Here is a 27934-nt window from a genome sequence, read left to right as displayed (position 1 = left end):
AAAAAATAAGGGAAAAAAAGTTATTATTGCTTAGTACTTCTGCTAGATAATCATCCTGTAAAATGCTCACTTAGAAATTTATTGAATATAATAAAAGGACCAGACTTTCTTTCATACACTATTCTAAATGCATAGCACAAAATAATTAATAATACTTTGAGAATAATACTGTATGCTAGAATTGCAAATATTAAAGCTATTTGATATTTGCTAATTCAGTTTCTATTTTTAAAAGCATACACAATAAATAATTATTTCTTAACCTCATAAAACACATTACTAGTTTCTCTAGTTCATTTTAAGTTATGGAGGTTTTCAGAAAAACACCTAATAATGTTAAGAAAAATCAACAACTACTGTGTATAGGAAAACACAACTTTTAGTTTTTAAATGATAACATCACAAAATAATCAAATCAAAGACAGCTAGGAGAACCAAGAACGCAGTGATTAAATACTCATCATTTACAATATCTGTAAAAATACTCAACTGTCAAGATATAGAATTTATTTCACAGCAAGAGGAATTTTGTAAACAAGAAATCAAATTCTTTCCTAAAAATAAAAAAGGTCTAACCCGCTGACAAGTCCAGGCAAGCCTAAGTAAATAACATTCCCTACTGAAGTATCGCTAGCACTCTCTGGTGGAGACTTCATGCAACTGTCAGCAGCCAACTATTCAGAGGAAAACAATAGTGACCAATGAAAATCACATAGTAATATTTTAAAAATAAATCTGTATCACTGATTTTGAGACCAGAGAACTAGATTTTGATAAACTATTTTCAAAACTACTATCTTATTATACCTCACAATCAATCTTCATATATTTTAAACAGAATTTAGTCTTCTATATGTTATAGCCTAATATCAAATGTTAAAAAGTCTATTACACAAAATAAGAAAGATACAAAATAAATTTAAGAAGATTTCTATATGCTGGATTAAATCAATTTTGTGTGGGTATTAACCTTCTGGGCTTAACACAATTTAACCAATTAAATCATTCTATGATTCATTTTATTCCTTGCTTTGTGCATACAAAATGATTCCCTACTTTATTTTTTAAAATGTATCCATATTTTAAGGTAAGTATTCTTTAAACATTACTCTTAGGAAGCAATATCTAACTACTTAATTAGATTACTTTAAAAATTCTTTATGCCAGAAAACAATATGTACGTATACACACACACACACACAAACATACACTTGCATGTGTTACACAAAAAGGCAGAGTGCCTAGACACCAAAACAAAGAGATAACTGATTTTTCAGTAATCTGCAAAATTATTTGCTTCAGTTCTAGTTCTACCTATATCTGTTCAGTTCAGTTCAGTTCAGTCGCTCAGTCTGTCTGACTCTTTGCGACCCCATGCACTGCAGCACGCCAGGTTTCCCTGTCCATCAACTCCCGGAGCTTACTCAAACTCATATCCACTGAGTCTGTGATGCCATCCAACCATCTCATCCTCTGTCGTTCCCTTCTCCTCCTGCCTTCATTCTTTCCCAGCCTCAGGGTTTTTTCCAATGAGTCAGTTCTTTGCATCAGGTGGCCAAAGTATTGGAATTTCTGCTTCAGCATCAGTCCTTCCAATGGATAATCAGGACTGATTTCCTTTAGGATGGAATGGTTGAATCTCCTTGTAGTACAAGAGACTCTCAAGAGTCTTCTCCAACACCACAGGTCAAAAGCATCAATTCTTCGGCACTCAGCTTTCTTTATAGTCCAACTCTCACATCCATACATGACTACTGGAAAAACCATAGCTTTGAGTATATGGACTTTCGTTGGTAAAGCAATGTCTCTGCTTTTTAACATGCTGTCTAGGTTGGTCACAGCTTTTCTTCCAAGGAGCAAGCATCTTTTAATTTCATGGCTGCAGTCATCATCCACAATGATTTTGGAGCCCAAGAAAATAGTATCTCACTGTTTCCCCATCTATTTGCCATGAAGTGATGGGACCGGATGCCATGATCTTAGTTTTCTGAATGTTGAGTTTTAAGCCAGCTTTTTCACTCTTCTCTTTCACTTTCATCAAGAGGCTCTTTAATTCTTTCTCACTTTCTGCCATAAGGGTGGTGTCATCTGCGTATCTGAGGTTATTGATATCTCTCCCGGCAATTTTGATTCCAGCTTGTGCTTCATCCAGCCCAGCATTTCTTATGATGTACTCTGCATAGAAGTTAAATAAGCAGGTGACAGTATACAGCCTTGACATACTCCTTTCCCAATTTGGAACCAGTCTGTTGTTCCATGTACAGTTTTAACTGTTGCTTCTTGATCTGCATACAGATTTCTCAGGAGGCAGGTCAGGTGGTCTGGTATTCCCATTTCTAAGAATTTTCCACAGTGTGTTGTGATCCACACAGTCAAAGGCTTTGGCGCAGTCAAGAAAGCAGTAGATGTTTTTCTGGAACTCTTTTGCTTTTTCGATGATCCAACAGATGTTGGCAATTTGATCTCTGCTTCCTCTGCCTTTTCTAAATCCAGCTTGAACATCTGGAAGTTCATGGTTCACATACTGTTGAAGCCTGGCTTGGATAATTTTGAGCATCACTAGGCTAGCGCATGAGATGAATGCACTTGTGCGGTAGTTTGAACATTCTACCTATATAAAAGGACTTTAAAATGTCTGAGTCAAAATAGGAACTAAATTATTCACTATTATCATTAAAATAAAAAAGTATGTTTTAACACATTGTGTTTATCTACATTATAATGAAGAAGCAGTTTAGAATGTTCTCAATCCTGACTACACATAAGAATCACCAGTGGTCTTCCAAATATAGACGCCCAAGGCCATCTCAAGTTTTTCTGATGTGCAACTGATAAACAATCATCACTGGCAGAATGGATCAGAGAGTAGGTCCTGGAGCCAGACAGCTTGTACCTTATTAGCCATGTGAGCAGGGGAAAATCAGTGACCTTTTCACTTTCTTAATCTGTGCAACTGGAGGATAATAGCATCAAGAACATAGGGATATTGTAAGGATTAAATGAATCAATAAATGTAAAGCCCTTAGAACAGAATTCAGTGAACACCACTATTATTGTTATTACTGTTATCATGAGTCATCTGTAATCAAAGGCTTGGCAACTTTAAGTCCCTTCTCTTTACTTAATTTCTGTAATTTCAAATTAGTTAAAATGATGGTGTTTCAACCTAAGTGGTCTTCATCATGCTGTTTCTTCTACTCAAGATGATGCATTCACTGCTTGTTAGAATGCATGACAGTATAGCCACTTTGGAAAATGGTTGGCAGTTTTTTTTAAACTAAAATTACAGATATTTACTTAATAGTAATATGCCAATGTCCGTTTCTTAGTTTTGACAAAAGTTCCACAAAATTGTATTAAGATGTTGACAACAGGAGAAACTGGATACCAGAACTCTGTACTTAGTATCTTTACAACTTTTCTGTAAATACAAAACTGTTCCAAAATAAATTTTTTTTTAAATTAAAGGAACAAGTCATTTACTTCCAGTCATGATTAAATAATAGGGGCCAGATTTACCCAGTTGCTATAAGCAATAAGAAAACTGAATGGATTATACAAAACAATTATTTTCAGATACTGACAAGAGGCAGCTAGAGAGAGAAAAAACAAGTGAGGTGAGCAACTCCCTTGTTGCTCACACAAACTGTGGCCAATTTGCCTAGAGGCAAGTTGTGGACCGTGGGGTGTAGGAACGGGATCCCAACAAAGAATGGAAGTCTCACTGAGTCATGACGACACACAGCAGAGCTCAGGGAAGCCCAGGCAGCTGGGCGTTGTGGGGTGCAGTTCCGAAGGAGAAGGCACTACTGAAAACAGGAAAAACAAAACTTCAAGGCAACCTTCGACTCTCAGTTGAATTCTAAAATGCATTCCAGGCAAAAAGTAACTGAAAACCTAACAGCTGAACAGTCCACAGAACTCATACAGGGCTAGAAAGCATTCAAGTTCTGAGCAGCAAGGGTACCAAATCCTTGTTGATCACTTTGTGCATTTAAATGAGATCCTTGAAAGGCATTCTGTGGGTAACAGGGTTAAACTATCCCTACAGTAGAGGTTACTCTAGACCTGTCCTAACAAAGCATAAAGACAGGCGATGAAAGGATCAAACTAAATTGCAAATAATTTTCAAGCCAGAACAAAGCAGCACAAAAAGGAAGACAACAAAGTGTAACACTCAATAATTAACGTTTATAAGGTCCAGCATCTAATGAAAAAGTGCTAAAAATCAGGAAAATGTGACCAATAACCAGGATGAATAATAGTTAACACAAATAGACCTGGTATGACATAGATAAAGCAATTAGCAAATAAAAATTTTAAAACAAAAATAATAATTATATTCAAGTATTCAAAGAAAAACATTAACATTGTAAGACAAATGTTAACATATAAAGAAGAACCAAATGGCACTTCTAGAGATCAAATATAAAAAATAAAAATCCCACTAGGTGGGATTAACAGCAGGTTAGATATTACGCAGAAAATACTATGAACTCTGAAGATAGAGACACATAATTTGTCCTAACTGAAGCACATCAAAAAAAATAAAAATAAAAAGACTGAAAAGAACTGTAACAGTGTCAGTAATTATGGGACAATATCAAACTAACAACAGGTAAGAGTCCCCAAAGTAGGGACCAGAGATAAGGGCATAGCAATAAATATCTAAAGAAATAATGTTTAAAAATTCCAAATTTGATGCAAGCTATAAAGACACAACCTTTCATGGATCACAGCCTTGTCGTGGCAAAGGGCATTGCATAATTCAATGAAGCTATGCCATGCAGGGCCACGCAAGACAGACAGGTCATGTTCTGAATGGAACAACTGACTGGTTCAAATTTGGGAAAAGAGTAAGACAAGCTGTGTATTGTCACCCTGCATATTTAACTTATATGCCGAGTATATCCTGGGGCTTCCCAGGTGGCGCAGTGGTTAAGAATCCTCCTGCTAATGCAGGAAAAGCAAGAGACGTGGGTTTGATCCCTAGATTTAGAAGATCTCCTGGAGAAGGAAATGGCAATCCGCTCCAGTTTTCTTGCCTGGAAAATTCCATGGACAGAGGAGCCTGGCGGGCTACAGCCCATGGGGTCACAAAGAATCGGACATGACTGAATGACTGAGTCACAGACTCACAGAGTACATCATACAAAATGCCAGGCCTTATGAATCACAAGTTGGAATCATGATTGCCAGGAGAAATAGCAACAGCCTCAGATATGCAGATGATACCATTCTAGGGGCAGAAAGTGGAGAGGAACTAAAGAGCCTCTTGATAGGTATGCAAAGGGAGAGTGAAAAAGCTGGCTTGAAACTCAATATTAAGAAAACTAAGATGGGAATGCGGTCCTATCACTTCATGGCAAACAGAAGGGGAAAAAGTAGAAGCAGTGACAGATTTTCGTTTCTTGGGCTCTAAAATCACTGTAGACAGTAACTGCAGCCAGGAAATTAAAAGATGCTTGCTCCTTAGAAGGAAACCTCTGACAAACTTAGTGTATTAAAAAGCAGAGACATCAGTTTGCTGACAAAGGTCCATATAGTCAAATCTATGGTTTTCCCAGTAGTCATGTATGGATGGACATGAGTTGGAGACCATGAGTTGGACAGTAAAGAAGGCTGAGCGCCAGAGATCTGATGCTTTCGGATCGTGGTGCTGGAGAAGACTTTTGAGAGTCCCTTGGACTGCCAGTCAATCCTAATGGAAATCAACCCTGGGGATTCATTGGAAGGACTGATGCTGAAGCTTAAACTCCAATATTTTCGTTACCTTATGTGAAGAGCTGGACTCATTGGAAAAGACTCTGATTCTGGGAAAGACTGAAGGCAAAAGGAAACAGGACAGCAGAGGATAAGATGGTTAGATGGCATCACCAACTCAATGGACATGAATCTGAGCAAACTCCGGGCGATAATGGAAGACAGGAGACACTATGGTGTGCTATAGTCCATGGGGTCACAAAGCGTCGGACACAGCTTAGCAACTGAACAACAGCAACAAAGACAAAAACCCAAGATGCTCAATGAATGTCAAGGATAATCATATGTCAAGAGAATCATAACAAATTTCTGAAAACCAATATAAGAAACAGAAATTCTTCAAAGTAGCCCAAGGAGAAAAGATACTTCACATACTGTGGAAGAAATATAGGAATGTCTCTTTAGAAAGTATGCAAGCCAGAAGACAAAAGAACACCAAGAAAATATTGAAAGGAAAGAAGTAACTGGCAACCAAGAACTCTAATTCCAGAAGACTATATATATATATAATGAAGAAAAATGTAAAGTGAAAAACTATACAACTTAAAAAGCAGAGACTTTACTTTGCTGACAAAGGTCTGTCTAGTCAAAGCTATGGTTTTTCCAGTAATCATGTATGGATGTAAGAGTTGGACTATAAAGAAAGCTGAGTGTCAAAGAAATGATGCTTTTGAACTGTGGTGTTGGAGAAGACTCTTGAGAGTCCCTTGGACTACAAGGAGATCCACCCAGTCCATCCTAAAGGAAATCAGTCCTGAATATTCATTGGAAGGACTGACGCTAGAGCTGAAACTCCAATACTTTGGCTATCCGATGCGAAGGACTGCCTCCTTGGAAAAGACCCAATGCGGGGAAAGATTGAAGGCAGGAGGATAAGCGGACGACAGAGGATGAGATGGTTGGATGGCATCACCGACTTGATGGACATGAGTTTGAGCAAGCTCCAGGAGTTGGTGATGGATAAGGAAGCTTGGCGTGCTACAGTCCATGAGACTGCAAAGAGTCGGACATGACTGAGCAACTCAACTGAACTGAAGAACTCTAATTCCAGAAGGCAAAAAATATAAATATTTCAGAATTATGAAGATGGATGTAAAGTAAAAAACTATACAACTTTTAGAGGAAAAAAGAAGAAGAAAGTCTTTAGGGCCTAGGATTAGAAAACGTTCTTATACTTGATACTAAAAACATGATAAATAAAAGCAAAAATTGTTAACGTGGACCTCATCAAAAGGTAAAACTTTTGCTCTGCAAAAGAACATGAAAATAGAAAGTATACAACGGGAGAAAATATTTGTAAACAACATATACAACCAAGGACTGGTTTCCAGAATATATGAAGAATTCTTAAAATTCTTACAACTAAAAAAAAGTATCCAAATAGCAAATGTACAGCAGCCAAGAACAGACATTTCACTGAAGAAAAGATAAAGATGACAAGTATTTCAAAAGATGTCAAATGTTACTAGGCATTAGAGAATTACAAATTAAAATCACAATTAGATAAAACCACACATCTATCAAAATGAAAAAAAAATTTTAATAATGACATCAAAATAACACTGGTGAGATGTGGAGAAACTGGAACAATCACACACTACAGGGGAGAATGTAAAATGGTACAGCCAACCTGGAAAATTATTTGCAAGTTTTTAATGAAACTACAAATTCATATGAAAAGCGGCAGAGTAAGGACCTCCAAAAATTCTCTTTTCATAAAATTAACAAGAATACTGCCAAAAATTATTCATAAACTACATGTACAAAACTTTGGAAATTAAAATCAAAGACTTGCAGTAATACAGGGAGGGTTTATTTAAGAAAAACGGCAAACATCTCAGTAAGAAGACTAAGTTGTGAACTTTGGGGCATTTTCACTTGCCCCAGTTCTACCCTCAACTCTCCGGCACTGCAGAAGCCTGGAAAAACACTTTGATTGCTTTTCACTTTAACTGCAGTAGCCTGGCCAGCATCAGAAGGGACAGAACCAAGCTGGAGTTCACTCCCAGAGAACTGTCATTTGACTGTCTCATGGTTCCCTCAAAGACCCCACTTGCAAGTCTGTTTTTAACTTGATCTGACTACAAGCTTGCCCAGTACAAAAACACCTTCCCCAGTTGAGATAAATTACAGGCAACTGTTTAACTTCACTGCTGCCTAAGACAGTAGATAACAGCTAGAGCAAACAACAGACAACCAAAAACCTTAAACAAAAAAGTTGGGGAAGAAGATTTACAGAGGAACTTTGAAAAACGGGCATATTTCTAGAAATCTACAAGGTCACATGCATGCCCAGAGTTGCACATATGCTCAGGAAAAGACCTGAGAAACCCTAAGCTCTCAATTCTGCTGAAATTGAAGCTCTTCATAAGAAATGAAGAAGGGCTTCCCTGGTGGCTCAGATGATAAAGAATCTGCCTGCAATGTAGAAGACCTGGGTTCAATCCCTAGGTTGGGAAGATCCCCTGGAGTAGGGAATAGCTACCCACTCCAATATTCTACCCTGGAGAATCCCGTGGACAGAGGAGTCTGGCAGGCTACAGTCCATAGGGTGGCAAAGAGTCAAACACAACTAATGTGATTTAGCACACACAGCGCACATAAGTGAAGTCTAACGCAACACTGCCAACTGTCTACCTAACTGAGAGGGGAAGCCATGCCACAATACATACACAGAGACCTCAGCAAAGACTGGGAGACTTAGCAGATTCAGGTAGTTAAAGAAATCTCTGCTTAATCATTAGCTGACCACTAAAGTAACTAACCAGGTACTTTAAAAAAAAAAAAAGAGTAAGCAGGAAAGAAAAAAAAAAAAGAACAGAGAGTAGAGGAACTCTTTCTATAAGGCCAATACAATTGTGATACCAAATTCAAACAAAGAAAAGAAGACTATAGACCATTATCTCTTATGAATACAAATGCAAAAATCTTCAACAAAATACTAGCAAGTCAAATCCAGCAACATAAAAAAAAGGATTATACTCTGTGACCAAATGGAAATTATCCCCAGTAATGCACAGCTGGTTCAACATACAAACATTAATAAAAACATATGATCATCTCAATAGATGAAAGAAGGAAAGATTATCTGACAAAGTCAAATACCTTTTATACTAAAAACAGGAAATAAAGTATAGAAGAGAATTTCCTCAATTACATACAGGGTACCTATGAAAAATCTAAAGCTAACACACTTAATGGCAAAAGACTAAAAACTCTCCCCCTAAGATCAACACAAAGATGTCCAGTCTCACCACTTCTATTTAAGATTCTATATTCTAGCCAGGGCAACTAAGCAAGAAAAAGAAATAAAAGGTACATAAATCAGAAATGAAGAAATACAATTCTTTATTGGTAGATGACTTGATCTTGTTTACAGAAAATTGGAAGAAATTCAACAAAAACAAGAAAGGGCTAATAAATGAGTCTGGCAAGGTTGAAGGATATAATATCAATATATAAAAATCAACTGTATTTTTATACTGTTGTTGTTGTTTTAGTTGCTAAGTCATGTCTGACCTTTGCATCCCCATGGACTGAAGCCTGCCAAGCTCCTCTGTTCATGGGATTTCCTAGACAAGAATTTTTATATACTAGGCACTAAACAATTCTAAAGGGAAATGAAGAATATAATTCTATGTACAAAAACATCAAAAAGAATAAATTTAACAGAAGAAATTCAGTATTTTTACACTAAAAAGTGCTCGATGTTCAATTATAAAATTGTTGAAAGAAACTGAAGACCAATAAATAGAAAGATATCCCACATTCATGGATTAGAAGACACAATACTGTTAGGATGGCAATAATCCACAAACTGATCTAAAGAGTCAATGCAATCATTATCAACAGTAAGAGCCAGTGCTTTTTTTTGGTATAAATTGAAAAGCAGATCTTAATATTCACATGGAAATGCAAGGGATTTAGAATAGCTTAAATCATTTTGAAAACTAAGAATAATGTTAGAGGATCTATAATTCTCAATTTCTAAACCTATTACAAAGCTAGAGTAATCAAGTCTCTGTGGTACTGGCAAAAAGATAAGACACATAGATCAATGGAATAGAACTGAGAATCAAGAAATATGCCTATGTGCCTATGTGCCCTGGGAAAAGAACAGCCATCTCAATAAATGGTGGTAAGATAACTAGATATCCCACACAAAAAGAGAACTTTAGATCTCTCAGTTCAGTTCAGTCGCTCAGTCAGGTTAGACTCTTTGCGACCCCATGAACTGCAGCACGACAGGCCTCCCTGTCCATCATCAACTCCCTGAGTCCACCCAAACCCATGTCCATTCATTGAGTCGATGATGCCATCCAGCCATCTCATCCTCTGTTGTCCCCTTCTCCTCCTGCCCTCAATCATTCCCAGAATCAGGGTCATTAAGAGTCAGCTCTTCGCATCAGGTGGCCAAAGTACTGGAGTTCCAGCTTCAACATCAGTCCTTCCAATGAAAACCCAGGACTGATCTCCTTTAGGATGGACTAGTTGGATCTCCTTGCAGTCCAACGGACTCTCAAGAGTCTTCCCCAAGACCACAGTTCAAAAGCATCAATTCTTTGGCACTCAGCTTTCTTTATATGCCAACTCTCACATCCATACATGACCACTGGAAAAACCATAGCCTTGACTAGACAGACCTTTGTCAGCAAAGTAATGTCTCTGCTTTTTAATATGCTATCTAGGTTGGTCATAACTTTCCTTCCAAGGAGTAAGCGTCTTTTAATTTCATGGCTGCAGTCACCATCTGCCGTGATTTTGGAGCCCAGAAAAATAAAAGTCAGCCACTGTTTCCACTGATTCCCCACCTATCTGCCATGAAGTGATGGGACCGGATCCCATGATCTTAGTTTTCTGAATGTTGAGCTTTAAGCCAACTTTTTCACTCTCATCTTTCACTTTCATCAAGAGGCTCTTTAGTTCTTCTTCACTTTCTGCCATAAAGGTGGTGTCATCTGCATATCTGAGGTTATTGATATTTCTCCTGGCAATCTTGATTCCAGCTTGGGCTTCATCCAGCCCAGCGTTTCTCATGATGTACTCTGCATATAAGTTAAATAAGCAGGGTGACAATATACAGCCTTGACATACTCCTTTTCCTATTTGGAACCAGTCTGTGGTTCCATGTCCAGTTCTAACTGTTGCTTCCTGACCTGCATACAGGTTTCTCAAGAGACAGGTCAGGTGGTCTGGTATTCCCATCTCTTTCAGGATTTTCCACAGTTTATTGTGATCCACACAGTCAAAGGCTTTGGCATAGTCAATAAAGCAGAGGTAGATGTTTTTCTGGAACTCTCTTGCTTTTTTGATGATCCAGAGGATGTTGGCAATTTGATCTCTGGTTCCTCTGCCTTTTCTAAAACCAGCTTGAACATCTGGAAGTTCATGGTTTACGTATTGCTGAACCCTGGCTTGGAGAATTTTAAGCATTACTTTACTAGCGTGTGAGATGAGTGCAATTGTACGGTAGTTTGAGCATGAAAACTGACTGTTTCCAGTCCTGTGGCCACTGCTGAGTTTTCCATATTTGCTGACATATGGAGTGCGGCACTTTCACAGCATCATCTTTCAGGATTTGAAATAGCTCAACTGGAATTCCATCACCTCCACTAGCTTTGTTCGTAGTGATGCTTCCTAAGGCCCACTTGACTTCACATTCCAGGATGTCTGGCTCTAGGTGAGTGATCACATCATCGTGATTGTCTGGGTCGTGAAGAACTTTTTTGTACAATTCTTCTGTGTATTCTTGCCACCTCTTCTTAATATTTTCTGCTTCTGTTAGGTCCACACCATTTCTGCCCTTTATTGAGCCCGTCTTTGCATGAAATGTTCCCTTGGTATCTCTAATTTTCTTGAAAAGATCTCTAGTCTTTCCAATTCTATTGTTTTCCTCTATTTCTTTGCATTGATCGCTGAGGAAGGCTTTCTTATCTCTCCTTGCCATTCTTTGGAACTCCGCATTCAAATGGGTATATCTTTCCTTTTCTCCCTTGCTTTTCGCTTCCCATCTTTTCACAGCTATTTGTAAGGCCTCCTTAGACAGCCATTTCGCTTTTTTGCGTTTCTTTTTCTTGGGGATGGTCTTGATTCCTGTCTCCTGTACAATGTCACAAATCTCCATCCATAGTTCATCAGGTATTCTGTCTATCAGATCTAGTCCTTTAAATCTATTTCTCTACATAACATCCTATGCAAAAATTAACTGAAAATGTATCAAGACTTAAATGTAAAAGCTAAAACTGTACAATTTAAATAAGAAAATGGAGGTAAATCTTCATGGCACTGGATTAGAAAGTCTCTCAGACATGGTAACAAAACACAAGCAATTTATCAAAAAAAGTAAAAGGTAAATCACAGAATGGGAGAAAATATTTGCAAATCATATATATGATAAGGGTCTAGTATCCCAAATATATAAAACACTCTTAGAACTGAACAACAAAAAGACAACTATTATAATTTTTAAATAGGAAACGGGTTTGAATAAATATTTCCCCCCCAAAAATATACAAATGACCAATAAGCACATGAAAAGACATGATTAGTCATTAGAAAAAATTCAAATGAAAACTATAACAAACCAATTTACACATTCTAGGGTGACTACAATCAAAAGTACAGAATATAACAAGTGTTGATGACAATGTGGAGAATCCTCACATATTGTTGGTAGAACTACAAAATAGTACAGCCTCTTTGAAAAAGTTTGGCAGTTCCTCAAACGTTAAACATAGAGTTACCACTGCATTCCACTCCTAGGTAGAAACTCCAGAGAACTAAAAATATATGTTCATAATCAAACTTCTATATAAATGTTTACAACTGCATTATTCACCATAGCCAAAGTGTGGAGATAAGCCAAATGTCTACTGACTGAAAAATGGATAAACAAAATTCTGTATATCCATGCAACAGAATATTATTCAGCCATAAAAAGAATGGAATCTGAAATATGCAATGACATAGATGATACATGCTATGCTAAAACAGCCAGACATAAACAGTCACATACTGCATGATTCCATTTATATAAAATGTCCAGAATAGGAATATCCATAGAAATAAAAAGCAGATTATTGGTCACCAGGGAGTTACAAGGAATTAGGAGAGGGGAATGATTATTAATCATCATTTAGGGCGATGAAAATGTTCTGGATTAGACAGTGGTAATGGTTGCTCAATCTTGTATATATACCAAAACCAATGAACCATACATTTTAAAAGTGTATGATTAAAATTTTACGTAAATCATATTTCAATTTAATAAATGAAACAAAGAATTTTCATATGATTCAGCAATTAAACTCTTCAGCATTTATCTCAGAGAAACGAAAACTTACTCATATGCAAAAAAATATGTATATGAATGTTCATAGGAGCTTTATGCATAATAGCTAAAAATGAAACAACTAATATGTCCTTCAGTGGGTGAATGGACAAACTCTATTACATCCATACTGTGAAATATTAACTTGGCAACATAAAGGAACTACTGCTACATGCAACTACTTAAACAGATCTCAGGGGAATTATGCTGAACAAAAAAAAAGCTAGCCCTGAAAGGTTACATACTATATGATTTATAAAACATAAAAAATTAAATTGACCAAGTTATAGAGATGGAGAAGAGAGTAGCAGTTACCAGAGTTTGGGGACACGAGGAATGTGATTATAAAAGGGTAAAAAAGTAGGAAAACAGAATAATATCAGTAGATTGTAGTAATGTCGATTTCCTGGTGATGATCTTATACTAGAGTTATGTAAGACATGAACACTGGTAGAACCTAAAAGGGTACACAAGGATGTTTATGAATTACTTCTTATGTGCGATACCACTACTATCTCAAAGCAAAAAGTTCAATTTTTTTAAAAAAAGGACAAATGAAGACTTTTTTTCAAGCAAACCAAATCTGAGAGAATATAGAAATTAATATAAAAAGACATTTTCTCATTTTTAAGTTTCTTTAAGAATTTAAATGCAAAATTTATTTAACAGTGTATTTTACCAATTACCAATTTTATCTCTCAGCTACAAATCTACCTGTTATGACATACTGGAGCTGGACCCTGTCAAAATTTCTCCTTTGCTAACTGATCTAATGTTAGGCCTAATGTTATCAAAAGAAGGTATTAGAGTGACTCTGCAAGAGGAGAATAGCAGGAAGGCACTTCTCCGGGTCCAGTCCTCTTTCAATCTTTCATTCAGCAGAGCCAAGCCCTAGCAGCCCTCTGGGACCACTTTAAGCCACGTTCTAAAACCACAAACTCCCCAAGCTGAAGTCAGTTTTGCAGCATCTCTGGCTGTTATCCTCAGGCCACAGTCCTTATCCAACAATGCGCTTCTATAAACAACTTCAATTGGCCTCAAGCAACTGTCGTCCCACCGTGTGGCCACTTCTGCACTAGTTCTGCCATATTCTCAGGCAACTGCCTCCCCACCAGTCAGGCTGCTTCTAATATGCCAGCTCTAGATTACGAATACTACTCCTGCAACAGTGAGATGATATTACAGATCTGCTCTGGCCTAAATCAGAAGGCAAGGCTCTTGGCCACCCGAATGCTACAGGCTTTGTGGCAGTCATATCGTCTTTGAAGAGGTCTAACCTCACCCTAGGGTTTGGAACTCTCCTAAGTCTTTAGTTCCTTCACTGTCTAATTCGCTAGGTAGAGATCGACATTTTTGTACTTACTAATTCTGAATACCATGGAGTCCTTTTAAACCTCTTTCAGTAGTTAATAACATTTTACTAGCTAACAATTCTTTAATTTTCCCTGCTTAAATCAGTGGTATAGTTTCTGTCTAACTGGACCTTGACTGATATATACATGGTTTACACATACATAGATCTATCTCTCTCACAACACTCACACACATGTAAAACACAGGACAACAGCACAAAGGATAGGAGGGATGAACTGAATGTATTGATCTAAAGTTCTTATATTAAATGTGGAGTAATACGTTATGTGAAGGTAGATTATAATAGGTTAAAGAAACATAAACCTTTCAACACTGAAATGAAGTAAAGTTAAATCAATAATGGTAATAAAACGTAATCCTAAAATAACACTGAAATAATTTAAAAGAAGGAAACTAAAGAGGGGAAAAATAATAGAAAAAACAATTGTTAAGATGGTGAACTTAAACTCAATCCTATCAGTAATCATATTAAACATAAACAGTCTAAATATTCCAGTGGAATAAGCCAGATTATTAGACTGGTCAAAATCAAAGAACCAACTAATGCTGACTTCAAGAAACCCACTTGAGTTATAAAGGCAAAAACAGATTCAAGTAAAAGAATGTGAGTTTCAATTCCAGTAGAGCAGAATGAACTCCTACTGGACTGATGCTCTGACAACGAGAACACTGAAGAACACACACAGACATAATGAACCTGAGGCACCGCACCAGCAAACAAAAGGCCAGTTCTGGAGGAGAGACAAACACCGAAGAATGGCACTGGGTGAGTTTGAGTTTCTTTTTTTTTTTTAAATAGTATTTAGTCTAAGGAAAGGGACAAACAGTTACCACAAAAAGTGGCTGAAATTCCAAAAGAAAACTGCAGTCTTGCTAGCCAAAAAGAGGACCGAGTTCAGGGCAATGATGGTCCCTGACAAACAGAGGAGACCAGAAAACAAACAAACAAACAGGGAGGGGGAATCCCAAATCCTATGTATAAACTTTGCCTGAATCAGTGGCTTATTCCAACACTATTTGTATTGGAAAAAACTATAACTAAAGATAAAAGAACTGGACTGAGATTTCAGTTGCCTTCCACAATGTACTTTACTGTTTTGAGTCAACCAAGTAAACCATTGAAACAACGACATCAACACCCTTCGAAGAAATTAACAGATTTTAGTCTCCAAAACATATATCCTCAATTGTCAGAATATAATCTAAAATTACTTAACACATGAAAACCCAGGAAAATGTCAATGACAACAAACAATGTGTAGCAACCCCAAGACAACCCTGATGTTGGGAATTGGTAGACAACTCTCTAAAAGTAGTTACTATAATTATGCATAGTGATCTAAAGTAAAATATGTCTTAATGAAAAGATAAGGAAATCTCAGCAGAGAAATAGAAACTAAGAAAGAAAGGAGGAAAGAAAGAATATTCTAGAACTGAAATATTTACTGGATAAAGGTGAATAAAAGAATACAACACACTGCCTTGAGAACTGTAACTCTGTAATACTATCTGAAGTCTAAAAGGGTTATACCTCCAGCTTTGTTCCTTTTTCCTTAGGATTGCTTTGGCAAGCCTGAGTCTTTTGTAGTTTCAAATAAATTTTAGGATTATTTGTTCTAGTTCTGTGAAAAATGTCACGGGTAATTTGATAGGTATCACATTAAATCTGTAGACTGCTTGGGTGGTATGGCTGTTTTAACTGTATTAATTCTACCAATTCAAGATCTTGGAGACAGATCAATACAAATGATTCAATCTAAGTGCAGAGAAAAAAAGAGGAGAAAACATGAAGTCCCTTAGAGGTATGTAGGACAATATCAACAAGATATATGTAAACTGAGTCCAATAAAGAGAGAGAGGAAACAGTGCATAAAAAAAAACTTTTGAAAAAATGTCACACCCATTACTAATAAATAAAAATTCTAGAGAAAACAGGAAGTAATAGTGTGGTAGGTAGCACCTAGGATGGTCCCCAACAGTCCGCACTCCTCGGCACGCAGGCCTTGTATGACGGCCTCCCCTTGAGTGTCATAGCAACAGCGATGCAATGCCACTTCCATGATTAGGCTAGAAAGGGACAAGGGCTCCTCTCTCGCAGAGCCTCTCCCGTTCTTCCGCTTGCTCGCTCTGATCGAAGTCAGCTGCCATGTTTGTGAGCTACAAAATAGAGGCCAAGTGGCAATGAACTAAGGGAGCTCTCTGGCAACAGCCAGCTAGGAACTGATGCCCTCAGTCTAACAACCTGCAAGGAATTGGTTGAATCCTGCCAACAACCATATGAGGGAACACAGATAGAGGATCTTTCCTCAGTTGAGCTTTGGGTAAGTCGGCAGCTCTGGGCACCAATCTTGATTAGAGCCTTGAGAGAGACACTGAGGCAAAGAGATCCAGCGAGGCCAAGCCCAGATTCTGGACCTTCAAAATATATGAGAGAGTAAGTGTTTATTCTTTTAACTACCCCTACATGTTAAGCAACTGCATTTTGGGATAATCTGTTGAGCAGCAATAGATTATTAACACAGATGTATATTTATTTAACACATAAGAATTGTGTTAACTGTAAGGCCAGCATCTTTCTTAATGGAGGAAACCTGGAGGCATTCGCACTAAGGTCTGAAAGAAGACAAGGATGCCTACTACCTCAAACACAACTTACACCGCTCTAGAGAAGGACTAGCCAATGCAATTAGAATAGAGAAAATAAAGACTTGGAAAAGAAGAAATAACACTGTATTTTCAGACATGAGAGTAGAGTATACCTGGAAAACTCTGGAGAATCAATGATAAAACTAACTTAAACAATAGAAGATTTCAGGAAGGAGCAAGATATAAAGTTAATATGCAAAAAACCATAGTGCTCCTATAAACAAAAATTACCCAGTTAGAAGATATAACAGATAAGAAAAATCATTTACACAGCAAAAAAAATTAAACATTTAGGAAAAAACTAATAGAAATTTTCAAAACCTATATGGAGAAAAATATAAAGTTATCTATTAAGGATAGAAAAGTAGGGCTAAAAAATGTTAATACATCCCTGTTCTTAGAAACATATACTAAAGTATTTAGGGGTGAAAAACTACGCTTCAGAAAAAAATAAATACACATATAATATGTATAAAGAGAATGAAAACAAAAGCTTGATAAACCAAATAGGGTAGAACATCACTGAAGATATTTAAAGTGAACCTAGTCCAGAAGAAACAATCAAACAAGACATCTACTTCAAAAATCCACACATCTACTTTAAAAAAAAAATCTTGAGGGGAAATTGGGATAATTTAAATATGAACTGTATATTAAATGATATTATTGAATTAATACTACTATTCTTAGACCTAAAAATAATAAAATTATGTGCAAGAATGTCTTTATTCTTAGATACATAGGGGCTTCCCAGGTGGCACTAGTGGTAAAGAAGCCACCTGCTAATGCAGGAGACACAGGAGACGTGGGTGCGATCCTTGGTCAGGGAAGACTCCTTGGAGGAGGAAATAGCAACCTACTCCAGTATTCTCTGCCTGGTAGTGGACACAGGAGCCTCGTAGGCTACAGTCCATGGGGCCAAGGAGAGTCGAACACAACTGAGCAGTTGAGTGTGTGCACACACACACTATAATGTGTGCAATTTGTGTGTAAGAGAGAGAGGGAGAGAGGAAAGGAAAGGAGGGAAAAGGTGGCAGTAAAGAGAGAGTAGAAGGGGGAAAGAGAGGAAGGAAATGCAGCAAAATGTTAACTGGTTACATTTAGGTGAAGCCTGTACAGTTGGTCCCTGAAAAAGAGGGTTTAAAGTGCACTGGTCCAATTACATTCTGATTTTTTTTCAACAAATTTCTACTAAGTACTACACCATCCAAGGTTGGGCGAGTCCACAGATGTGGAACTGTGGATGTGGATGTTCAGTTCAGCTCAGTTCAGTACCGTCACTCAGTCGTGACCAACTCTTTGTGACCCCATGAGCTGCAGCATGCCAGGCCTCCCTGTCCATCACCAACTCCCAGAGTTTACCCAAACTCATGTTCATGGAGTCAGTGATGCCATCCAACCATCTCATCCTCTGTCGTCCCCTTCTCCCCCCACCTTCAATCTCTCCCAGCGTCAGGGTCTTTTCAAATGAGTTAGCTCTTCACATCAGGTGGCCAAAGTATTGGAGTTTCAGCTTCAACATCAGACCCTCCAATGAGCACCCAGGACTGATCTCCTTTAGGATGGACTGGTTGGATCTCCTTGCAGTCCAAGGGACTCTCAAGAGTCTTCTCCGACACCACAGTTCAAAAGCATCAATTCTTCGGTGCTCAGCTTTCTTTATGGTCCAACACTCACATCCATACATGACCACTGGAAAAACCATAGCCTTGACTAGAAGGACTTTTGTCGCCAAAGTAATGTCTCTGCTTTTTAATATGCTGTCTAGGTTGGTCATAACTTTCCTTCCAAGGAGTAAGCATCTTTTAATTTCATGGCTGCAATCATCATCTGCAGTGATTTTGGAGCCCAAAAAAATAAAGACATTAGAGAAACTGAAAAGTCTTGTTTAGTCTTCAGAGACAAAGCAGAGCAGCCCTCTGACCTTGCTCCTAACCTGCCTGGACACTGCCCGGCCTGGGAGTGACTGCCTTCTGTTAATGCAAGACTGGCAGCATCATAGATAAGACAGAGGATGAGTCTTGAGATTGCTGAGCCTCTGGAGAGGAGCTGGCCAACCAAGCCCCAGGTTTAAAAATCTTCCAAGTTTTATGCATTAACATGAAATCAGAGCTGCTATTTGCTCACAGATTGATGATGATAGCAGTTTGCATCCTGGGATTTTAAGTGGGAACCTGAACTGCGATCTCTAAAGTCTCACCCACTGAGTGGACCCGCTGCCTCAGACCTTTTCCCAATTGAGACTCCCAATGTGCTGTGTCACGGGACTTCCCAGTGCTGTTTGAATCTGGATGTTGGTCAAAACTAAATTTGGTGATGTATCCTCTGCTGTTTCTATTTCTCTTTTCTTTTAATGTTAGTATATTGGAATTAAGCTAGATAATTCTCTAATAAATATTGGTTATTATTTATTTGTATAGAACGAGTGTATGTACGGATGTGAGAGTTGGACTATAAAGAAAGCTGAGCACCAAAGAATTGATGCTTTTGAACTGTGGTGTCGGAGAAGACTCTTGATAGTCCCTTGGACTGCAAAGAGATCGGACCAGTCTATCCTAAAGGAAATCAGTCCTGAATATTCATTGGAAGGACTAATGCTGAAGCTGAAACTCCAATACTTTGGCCACCTGATAAGAACTGACTAACCGGAAAAGACCCTGGTGGTGGGAAAGATTGAAGGCGGGAGGAGAAGGGGATGACAGAGGAAGAGATGGTTGGATGGCATCACCAATTCGATCGACATGAGTTTGAGTAAACTCCAGGAGTTGGTGATGGACAGGGAAGCCTGGCATGCTGCAGTCCATGGGGTCACAAAGAGTCAGACATGACTGAGTGACTGAACTAAACTGATAGAACAAGTGGCTTATTTTATTAATGAATCCTTTGAACCTAACACAAAAGTGAAAACTTTTGGCAAAACAATGGAGGACTGACTATAAAGTTATACCTGGATTTTTAACTATGAGAGGGTGGCACCTCTAACCTACATGTTAGATCAACTGTATGGATGTTCATTGTACTATGCTTCCAACTTTTTTGTTGGTCAGAAATTTTTCAAAATAAAAGGTTGGGTAAAATAACAGACTCCTGGCTTATAGATGAAGGTGTAAAATTACCTCTCTCTAATTTACCTCCTGAAAATCATGCCAAATAATAAAAAGAATAAGAAAAAGTGATGCAAATTCCTCCCTCGACAAAATTAGGAGGCAGGTAAAATGAAAGGGAAATACAAGATATGGAAATTTCTTATCTTACTTAGTCAAGAGATAAAGTTGATGTACTAAAAATAAAGGTGTAAATGCATTTAAAAAATACATTATTTAATAGTATGGAGGAAATCATCAAAAGAACTAAAACAAATCTTTTATACCAGCAGGCTGTTTATATCAGTAGCATATGTAGTAGCAGTAGTAACAATACTACCAATCATGTGCTAAGTCGCTTTAGCTGTGTCCAACTCTGTGACTCCCCCCAAGGACTGTAGCCCTCCAGGCTCCTCTGTCCATGGGATTTTCCAGGCAGGAATATTGAAGTGGGTTGCCATTTCCTTCTCCAGGGGATCTTTCTGACCCAGAGATCGAACCCATGCCTCTTATGTCTCCTGCATTGGCAGGTAGGTTCTTTACCACTAGCACCACCTGGGAAGCCCAATACTCCCAATTCCATGGACTATCCAGAAGGATTCTGTGACCAAGATGCTGCAAGAAAAAAAATGTATCTTTCATCATCTTTAGTACTCTGAAGTGAGATATTTAAAACATAAATGTAAATAGTAAGATAGTTTAAAATACTATTGGGTTTAGCAGAACCACAGGTCTACCTACATGAGCACCATGATCATAATGCCAAAAAATAATAAAATAATACATTAAAATATTCCCTACCATTTAAAATAACTTAAAATCATGTTCATTCTTGTTTTTTTTTTTTTTTAAAAAAAAGATTTGAATAAAAAGACTCACAGTTCCACAAGGTTTGGAAGCTTCTGAGCAAGGTTTTCTGGCTGAAAATTAAAAACTCAGAATTAAACTTTATTTTTGAAACATGTATAAACATTTCTAAACAGTTTAAATACAAAGTACTACCTTTTGAAGGGCTATAAATTTTGAGAAAATGTGAAAATAATACATCAGCAGGTCTGGGTTTATGCTTACGTAGATCAAACTACAATTTAAATGTATACATCTGAACACTTAAAATCTATATCCCTTGGAGAAACCAGATCTCATATTCCATGGTCACAGAAGAAATAAGAATGTTTTAACAGACACAGACAGAGGGAATAGCACCATGTGACACTGGAGCCAGAGGTGGGAGGGATGCAGCTACAAAGCCAAGGAACACCGCTGGCAAACCACCCCAACCCACCCCTGGGAGCTCAGAGAAAGGAACAGACTCTTCCTCAAAGCCGCGAGAAGGAACCAACCCAACCAACACCGTGGTTTTGAACTTCTGCCCTTCAGAACTGTGAGACAGTAAATTTCTGCTATTTTAAGCCACCTAGCCTGTGTAATTTGTTACAGTACCCCTAAAAATAATAATACCAATCCCTTGTCAAACCAAAATCCCAAACTGCTCCTGAGGAGAAAGGAACTGAAATCGCAGAGGGCCAGACACCAAGATATAACTAAACTCAGGATAAACAAAGTAAGCTGGAGCTCAAGTGGTCTAAGGGAGGTCACATCTGGACCAGGTTCTAAGTTCTGAGTAGGAGTGTGACGCGACAGGGACAGGAAGCAGGCCCTGGGAGGAGGGGAAGGGAGATGGGGCTAGGCCCTGGGTAGGAGGAAAAGCCTCCTGTACCTGAAAGTCAGCCTGCGTCTCTCTCTCTCTCTCATACACACACACACACACACACACACACACACACGCACACACGCACGCATGCACACATGCACGCACGCACACACACATATACACAGACACACAAAGACAGGAGCTGTTGAGACTGAAAGAGCACAGTGAGTCAGGAGGAACCTTTTTTATTCTACACTAAAACATACTGTAGAATTAAGCTAGATATCAACAACAAAGAATCAGGAATGGTGTTTTAAAAGAAATTATGACTAGCTTGAGGCTTGAAAAACATAATTATCAGAGGTTGCCATGGAGTAGGGAGGAGGAGTGTTCGGGTTGGCTTTCTAGGCACATGAATCAACATGTGAAAAGACAAAAGAGAGACAGGTGTGTTTAAGAAATCAGAAACACAATTTTTTCTGCTGTAACTGCCTGGCAGCACTCATGACAAAATCTTACATTTCAAAAACACTTATAGAAATAATTGTGTCAATAGAAAAATAAAAGTTCGAGGGACTGTAAAGTTTTAGATTTGTAACAAGTAATTTTTCTTACCGGAGCTTAGAAACAGTGATTATCACTAGGAAAAGGATAGTGCTGTTATTCTCCATCTACTTTTGTATCATCTGAATCTTTAATAATGAGCATATATGTCTTTAAAAATTAAATTTTAAAATGTACTTTATAAATTGCTACACAATTGAGGAATCAATCACATTACATCTAACTTAGGTTCTAAACACTCAATAAGAGAAATGCCATTAGTTTGGTATTTCTGGGCCACAGGGAATACAGGTATATAATTTTGAAGAGAGTACCAAGGAACAGTTCACTAGGGTCTTATATTTTATACTGAGGAAAAACTATTTTTTAAAAATCTTGAACACAATGGTTTTTTTAATCAAAGAGACAAAGTTATTAATTTCATACTGGCATACTGATGTATTTACTTAGCAACAGTATCCCAAGCTACTTACATATATAATAGCCCTCACCCTTTCATAATAACCAAATAGCACTGAATATGAATACTGTTTTGAAGTCAGTGAAACATTTATTAAGTTTCCACTTTTGATAAAACCACTTTTAGTTTGCAAATGCCGAAAGCTGTGATTCCTTTTCCCCCGTGTTTTGACATCAATATCTGCAATGAGGTCCTTCATGACAAGTCTTTCCTTGAGTGCTGCTCTTGGATCTAAGCCTCCAAAATGTTTCTTCTAGTACTGGTGTCTCCCCCAGCAAGAGGAACACACATCTCCACTTGTGGGGATACTTACAAGACATCCCTGGCAAACTAAAGCGCTGTGGGGGTGGGGAGGAGAGGGGAGAAGCTTCTGGCTATTTCTCTAAAAAGGAAAGGCTTGTCCAGAAAAGAAGCGCTATTAGAACCTCACCTAGTTTGTTCTGCTATAATATCAATACCATATCTGGCTAATTATAGGACTCATGGTCATTCTTTACAGATGCCTTCTTGGCTCTTACCAGACAGTATTGCAATTTTTCCATGACCAACTAGTTACCTCTGTGAGCTATTTACCTACACACACAATTAAGCACTGAATAATGTTTCTGCTGCCATTACTGCATCACTATATTTTTACTAGTAAGTACATTGTGTTTTAATTTAAAAATAAGCACACCAACCTTGAAAAATTGGCAGCTCATTAGGATGCTGGGTTCAAAAAAAAAAAAAGCCAAAAGCCTGGTAAAGAATCAGCCTGCTGCATAGGCTGTGGCTGACATCTACCGGTGTTCTAAAATATCATTCTCTGCTTCCTAGTGGTACATTTTAGCAATGAAACTAAACAATATGAGAAACACTATACATTTTAATTTTCCTATTTCCATAGTTTATGAAAAGTAGGTAAGAGACTGGATCACTATATGTTAACATCAACATTGTTGTTACTCTGCGAGTAACTAAGGAGCTTCCCAGGTGACTCGGACGGTAACGAATCCACCTGCAATGCCACCCACAATGCTGGAGACCCAGGTTTGATCTCTGGGTCAGAAAAATCCCCTGGAGAAGGGGATGGCAACCCTCTCTAGTGGGAAATCTTGCCTGGGAAATTCCATGGACAGAGGAGCCTGGCGGGTCCCAGTACGTGGGTCACGAAGAGTCGGACACAACTGAGCGACGAACACACAGAGCAACTAAGCTCTAATGCTGGATTACAGATGCCACACAAATAGGACTCAGTCCATTAAGTTTTAAATGTTTTCAAATTTTAAAATCTTGATAGGCTAAGAACAGTAATCTTAAAATGCCTTTCCTTCTTTTTCACAAATTTGACATAACAAAAGTTTTAATAGATAAACAATCTGTACCTAATTTCCTTGAGTACAAATACTTCCTTCTAAACTAATTGAAAATTGTTTTATAAATTAAAGCAAAATTCCCTTCATTAAATCTCATATTATCACTTAGTTTTTTCTTTACAAATAGTGTAAAAGTCAACTTTAGTAAACACAGTATAAAATTCACTTCAAATCTTGACTCAATGATGCTTTACCACATTCTTTCATGGAAAACACACAACCTCCTTAAATGGCAATGTTTTAAAATTGTGTATTTTGGAACAAATACTTCAAATATGTTGCAAACACATGTTCAACTGCATTCTCTTATAGTCACTGTGCACCACCACTTACTTTCTTTTCTATCTCCTTCTGGGCAACAGGTAGGATTGCACTTAAGCTCAACATGGTTAAGGGACTTGCTTTGGCCAATGGAATTATGTCAAAGCAGAGACCTCAGAGAGTGTGCACATGAGAGGTCCACAGTGACCTTTACTAGCTTTCATCCCTGAGTAAAGATACCATGAACCCAAGTCCCCAAGAGATCTGAGAGAGTAGTGCAGTATGAAAAAAAAATCACTGAATTGCTAGGATTCAGGGTTCAGCAAATCTGCTCCATCCTACCTCTAACAACACATTTCAAAGAAGTCCTGAATTAAATGCATAGTTTTTATAGCAGTTATAAAAAGTAGAATAAAGTCAGACTTCTGCTTCACACCATATACAAAAGTTAACTGAAAATGTATCTATCAATGACTTATATCTAAGAGCTAAAACAATAAAATTCATAGAAGAAACCATGAGTAAATCTTCATGATCATGGGCCAAAAGCAGGAGCACCAACAGAAAAAACAGATAAGCTAGACTTCATCAAAATTAAAAATCTTCTACATAAGAGGGCATTACAAGAAGGTGAAAGGCAATATATAAAATGGGAGAAAATATTTGCAAATCATATACCTGTTAAGGGTCTAGAACACTTACAACTCAACCAAACCAAAAAATCCCTTGAAAAATGGGCAAAGGATTTGAGAAGACATTCTTTAAAGAAGATATGCAACCGGCCAAATAGTACATGAAGACAACCAACTTCATTAGCATTAAAGTGAAGTCCCTCAGTCCTGTCCAACTCTTTGCAACCCCGTAGACTGTAGCTGACCAGGCTCCTCCATCCATGGAATTTTCTAGGCAAGAGTACTGGAGTGGGTTGCCATTTCCTTCTCCAGGGGATCTTCCCCACCCAGGGATCAAACCTGGGTCTCCCACATTGTAAGCAGACGCTTTACCATCTGAGCCAGCAGCATCTCATTAGGGAAATGCAAATCAAAACCACAATGAGGTAACACTTCAAAACCACCAGGATGCCCACAATTTGTTAAAAATATAAACTTAACAACTATTGATGAGGAATTGAGAAATGGAAACCTTTACACTGCTGGCAGTAATGTAAAATGGTTCAGCCACTATAGAAAAGTTTGGCTGTTCCTCAAAAAGTTAAACATAGAATTGCCATAAGATTTCATATTTTCACTCCTATATATACCCAGAATAATTAAAAGTGGGTAAACATTTACATGTACACTCATGTTCATAGCAACAGTGTTCACAATAGCCATAAGGTGGGAACAGCCCAAATGTCCACCAATGGATGAACAGATAAACAAACATGGTATACACACACTGCGGAATCTTAATTAAATCATAAGAAGGAATGAAGGAATGATACATGCTACCATCTGGATGAAACTTGAGAACATTCTGCTAAGTGAAAAGAAGTCAGACACAAAGGTGATATACTGAATGATCCCATTTATGTGAAATATCCAAAACAGATAAATCCAGAGAGAGAGAACATAGACTGGCAGCTCCAGGGCTGGTGCGCAGAGGGGAGCAGGAAGAAACCACTTAATGGGTAAGAGGTTTTGCTTCTGAGTGATGGATATGTTTGGAACTAAACAAAGGTGGTATTTGTGCAATACTGTGTATATTCTGAACACTACTGATTTTTCACTTTAAAATGGTTAATTTTACATGAAGTGAATTTCACCTCAATACATTATTTTTAATTTTAATAAAGTTACTTCATTCAAAAACCACCACAACTTACTCAACAAGCTTTCTAGCTGGTAATTTCTAGTGATAATTTGGTGTCACTATTTCTGGGCAAGCATACAGCGCAAGTTAAATACCATGGGGTTCTATGAGAACAACCAAAGAAAACCTCTTTTATTACCAGGAATATTAGTTCATTCCTCCTCTTTTTATGTATGTTATAGAGCAAGATCTCTCAACAGGAAAGTCAGAAGCCCTGGCAGGCTAACGGGAACAGAGACAGATGAGCAGCGGCACCTTTCCTCGACCACAACAGCAGAAATGCCCATCACAGCCCTACTCACCATTTGCCCCACAATGTCCCTTACCATTTTACCCTCTTATCTCTCGGCTCACTTCCATTAACTACTCATTTTCTTCTCTTAAAATTTTTCCTGCAATAAACGTTAAGCAGACCAAAAAAGCATGAGCCTTGTCTTAGACACTTGTCATAGTTCCTTGATGTTTTCTGGAGACAGAAAACCACAGCAGATTCTCAATACCTGCATCTACTATCATCAAAATCTCTGACAGTTAAGTTCATTTCTTCTGCAATAAGTTAACAAACGAAATCTTATTAACTATGGTTTTCATGTGAATAACCCTAGAAAACCTGAGACACATATTGGGGGGAGAGGAGAGGAGGTGTTAAGGAGAGGAAGAAGGGGCAATAAGAAACACTTTTAAGAGCATTAATAGCTCACTAACCCCTCCCAACCATTCCTAACAAGCGCTGTGCAATCAGTTAGGTCAAGGACCCCTAGAAGTTACCACTGACATCCTGTTTCCCAGCAAAAATGTAATGAGACTATAATGTGCAAATAATGGGCAATCTATTCATAAGCAATATAAAAAGATAATCCCAAACATACGTCGGTGTTTTATGAGAAAATCCAAATTTTCATTATCCAGATACGAAAACATAACATCTTATAGAGTTTTTTATTTTAATGGTTCCTAAAAAAAAAAAAGGAAAACCATGGCAAATTACCAAATTTCTTAGAATGCATCCATCAGAACAATCACAGATATTTTATGTCCCAAGTTCATTAAAATAAAAATTTCATTGGAAATTCATTAAATACAAGCATTACGAATACTAAAATAAAGCCATTTCAAAAGGGAAGGAAATGGAAAGGAGGGGCAGAAATTGAGGGAAGGAAAAATTTTCAAAATGTGGACAAATTCTTTTGTTTCTAAAGTTGTCTTTGAAGTGCCTAAAAAAGAACTCTGGGATCATTTTTCTTTACAATTCTGTAGCATTAACACATACTGGTAGTTTGATTTTCATGATAATAATGAGTTGCTACTATTGATTCTAATTTTTTTTTTCAGTCACACACACCACTAGTCCAACAGAACTTTCTACAACATGGAAATATTTTCTATCTACCCACCCAATATGGTGGCCACTGGCCACATATGGCCATTAAGTACTTAAAAGATTATTTATTATGAGTAAGGAACTGAATTTTCAGTATTTTGTTATAATTTAAACAGTACCACATACAACTAGTAGTTATCATACTAGAAAGTAATACTAGAAAGTATTTAAAGTATTACTTTCTAGTATTACTTTCTAATACTAGGTAGTATTACACTCACTACAATTTTTTCACTTAAACTCAGCTCTTT

At 37.6% G+C, this 27934-nt stretch overlaps 1 protein-coding gene and 1 long non-coding RNA gene across 16 annotated transcripts in view; both read right to left on the bottom strand.

The window, feature by feature from the left end:
- LRRC28 (leucine rich repeat containing 28) overlaps nucleotides 1-27934 on the bottom strand; it is a 195197-nt gene that overhangs the window by 152873 nt on the left and 14390 nt on the right. For all 15 annotated transcript variants that reach the window (XR_014071622.1, XR_014071621.1, XM_081551294.1 and 12 more), the window contains exon 3: nucleotides 21076-21116. Coding sequence is in view for 13 of the 15 variants with exons in the window: in XM_081551294.1 (XP_081407420.1) it covers nucleotides 21076-21116 (41 nt within the window). In the remaining 2 variants the exon portion in view is untranslated. The remainder of the gene's footprint in view (nucleotides 1-21075; nucleotides 21117-27934) is intronic.
- Nucleotides 10-7781, bottom strand: LOC145530273 (uncharacterized). Its single transcript, XR_014071626.1, has 2 exons — nucleotides 7279-7781; nucleotides 10-1473 (listed from the first exon to the last, which is right to left on the bottom strand). It is a non-coding gene; the product is annotated as an uncharacterized LOC145530273 (long non-coding RNA).

The sequence above is a fragment of the Giraffa tippelskirchi genome, chromosome 12 (genome assembly GCF_054371585.1).
Source record: "Giraffa tippelskirchi isolate mGirTip1 chromosome 12, T2T-mGirTip1v1.2.pri, whole genome shotgun sequence".
NCBI classification, from domain to species: domain Eukaryota; kingdom Metazoa; phylum Chordata; class Mammalia; order Artiodactyla; family Giraffidae; genus Giraffa; species Giraffa tippelskirchi.
This window is presented reverse-complemented; position numbering and strand designations above follow the sequence as displayed.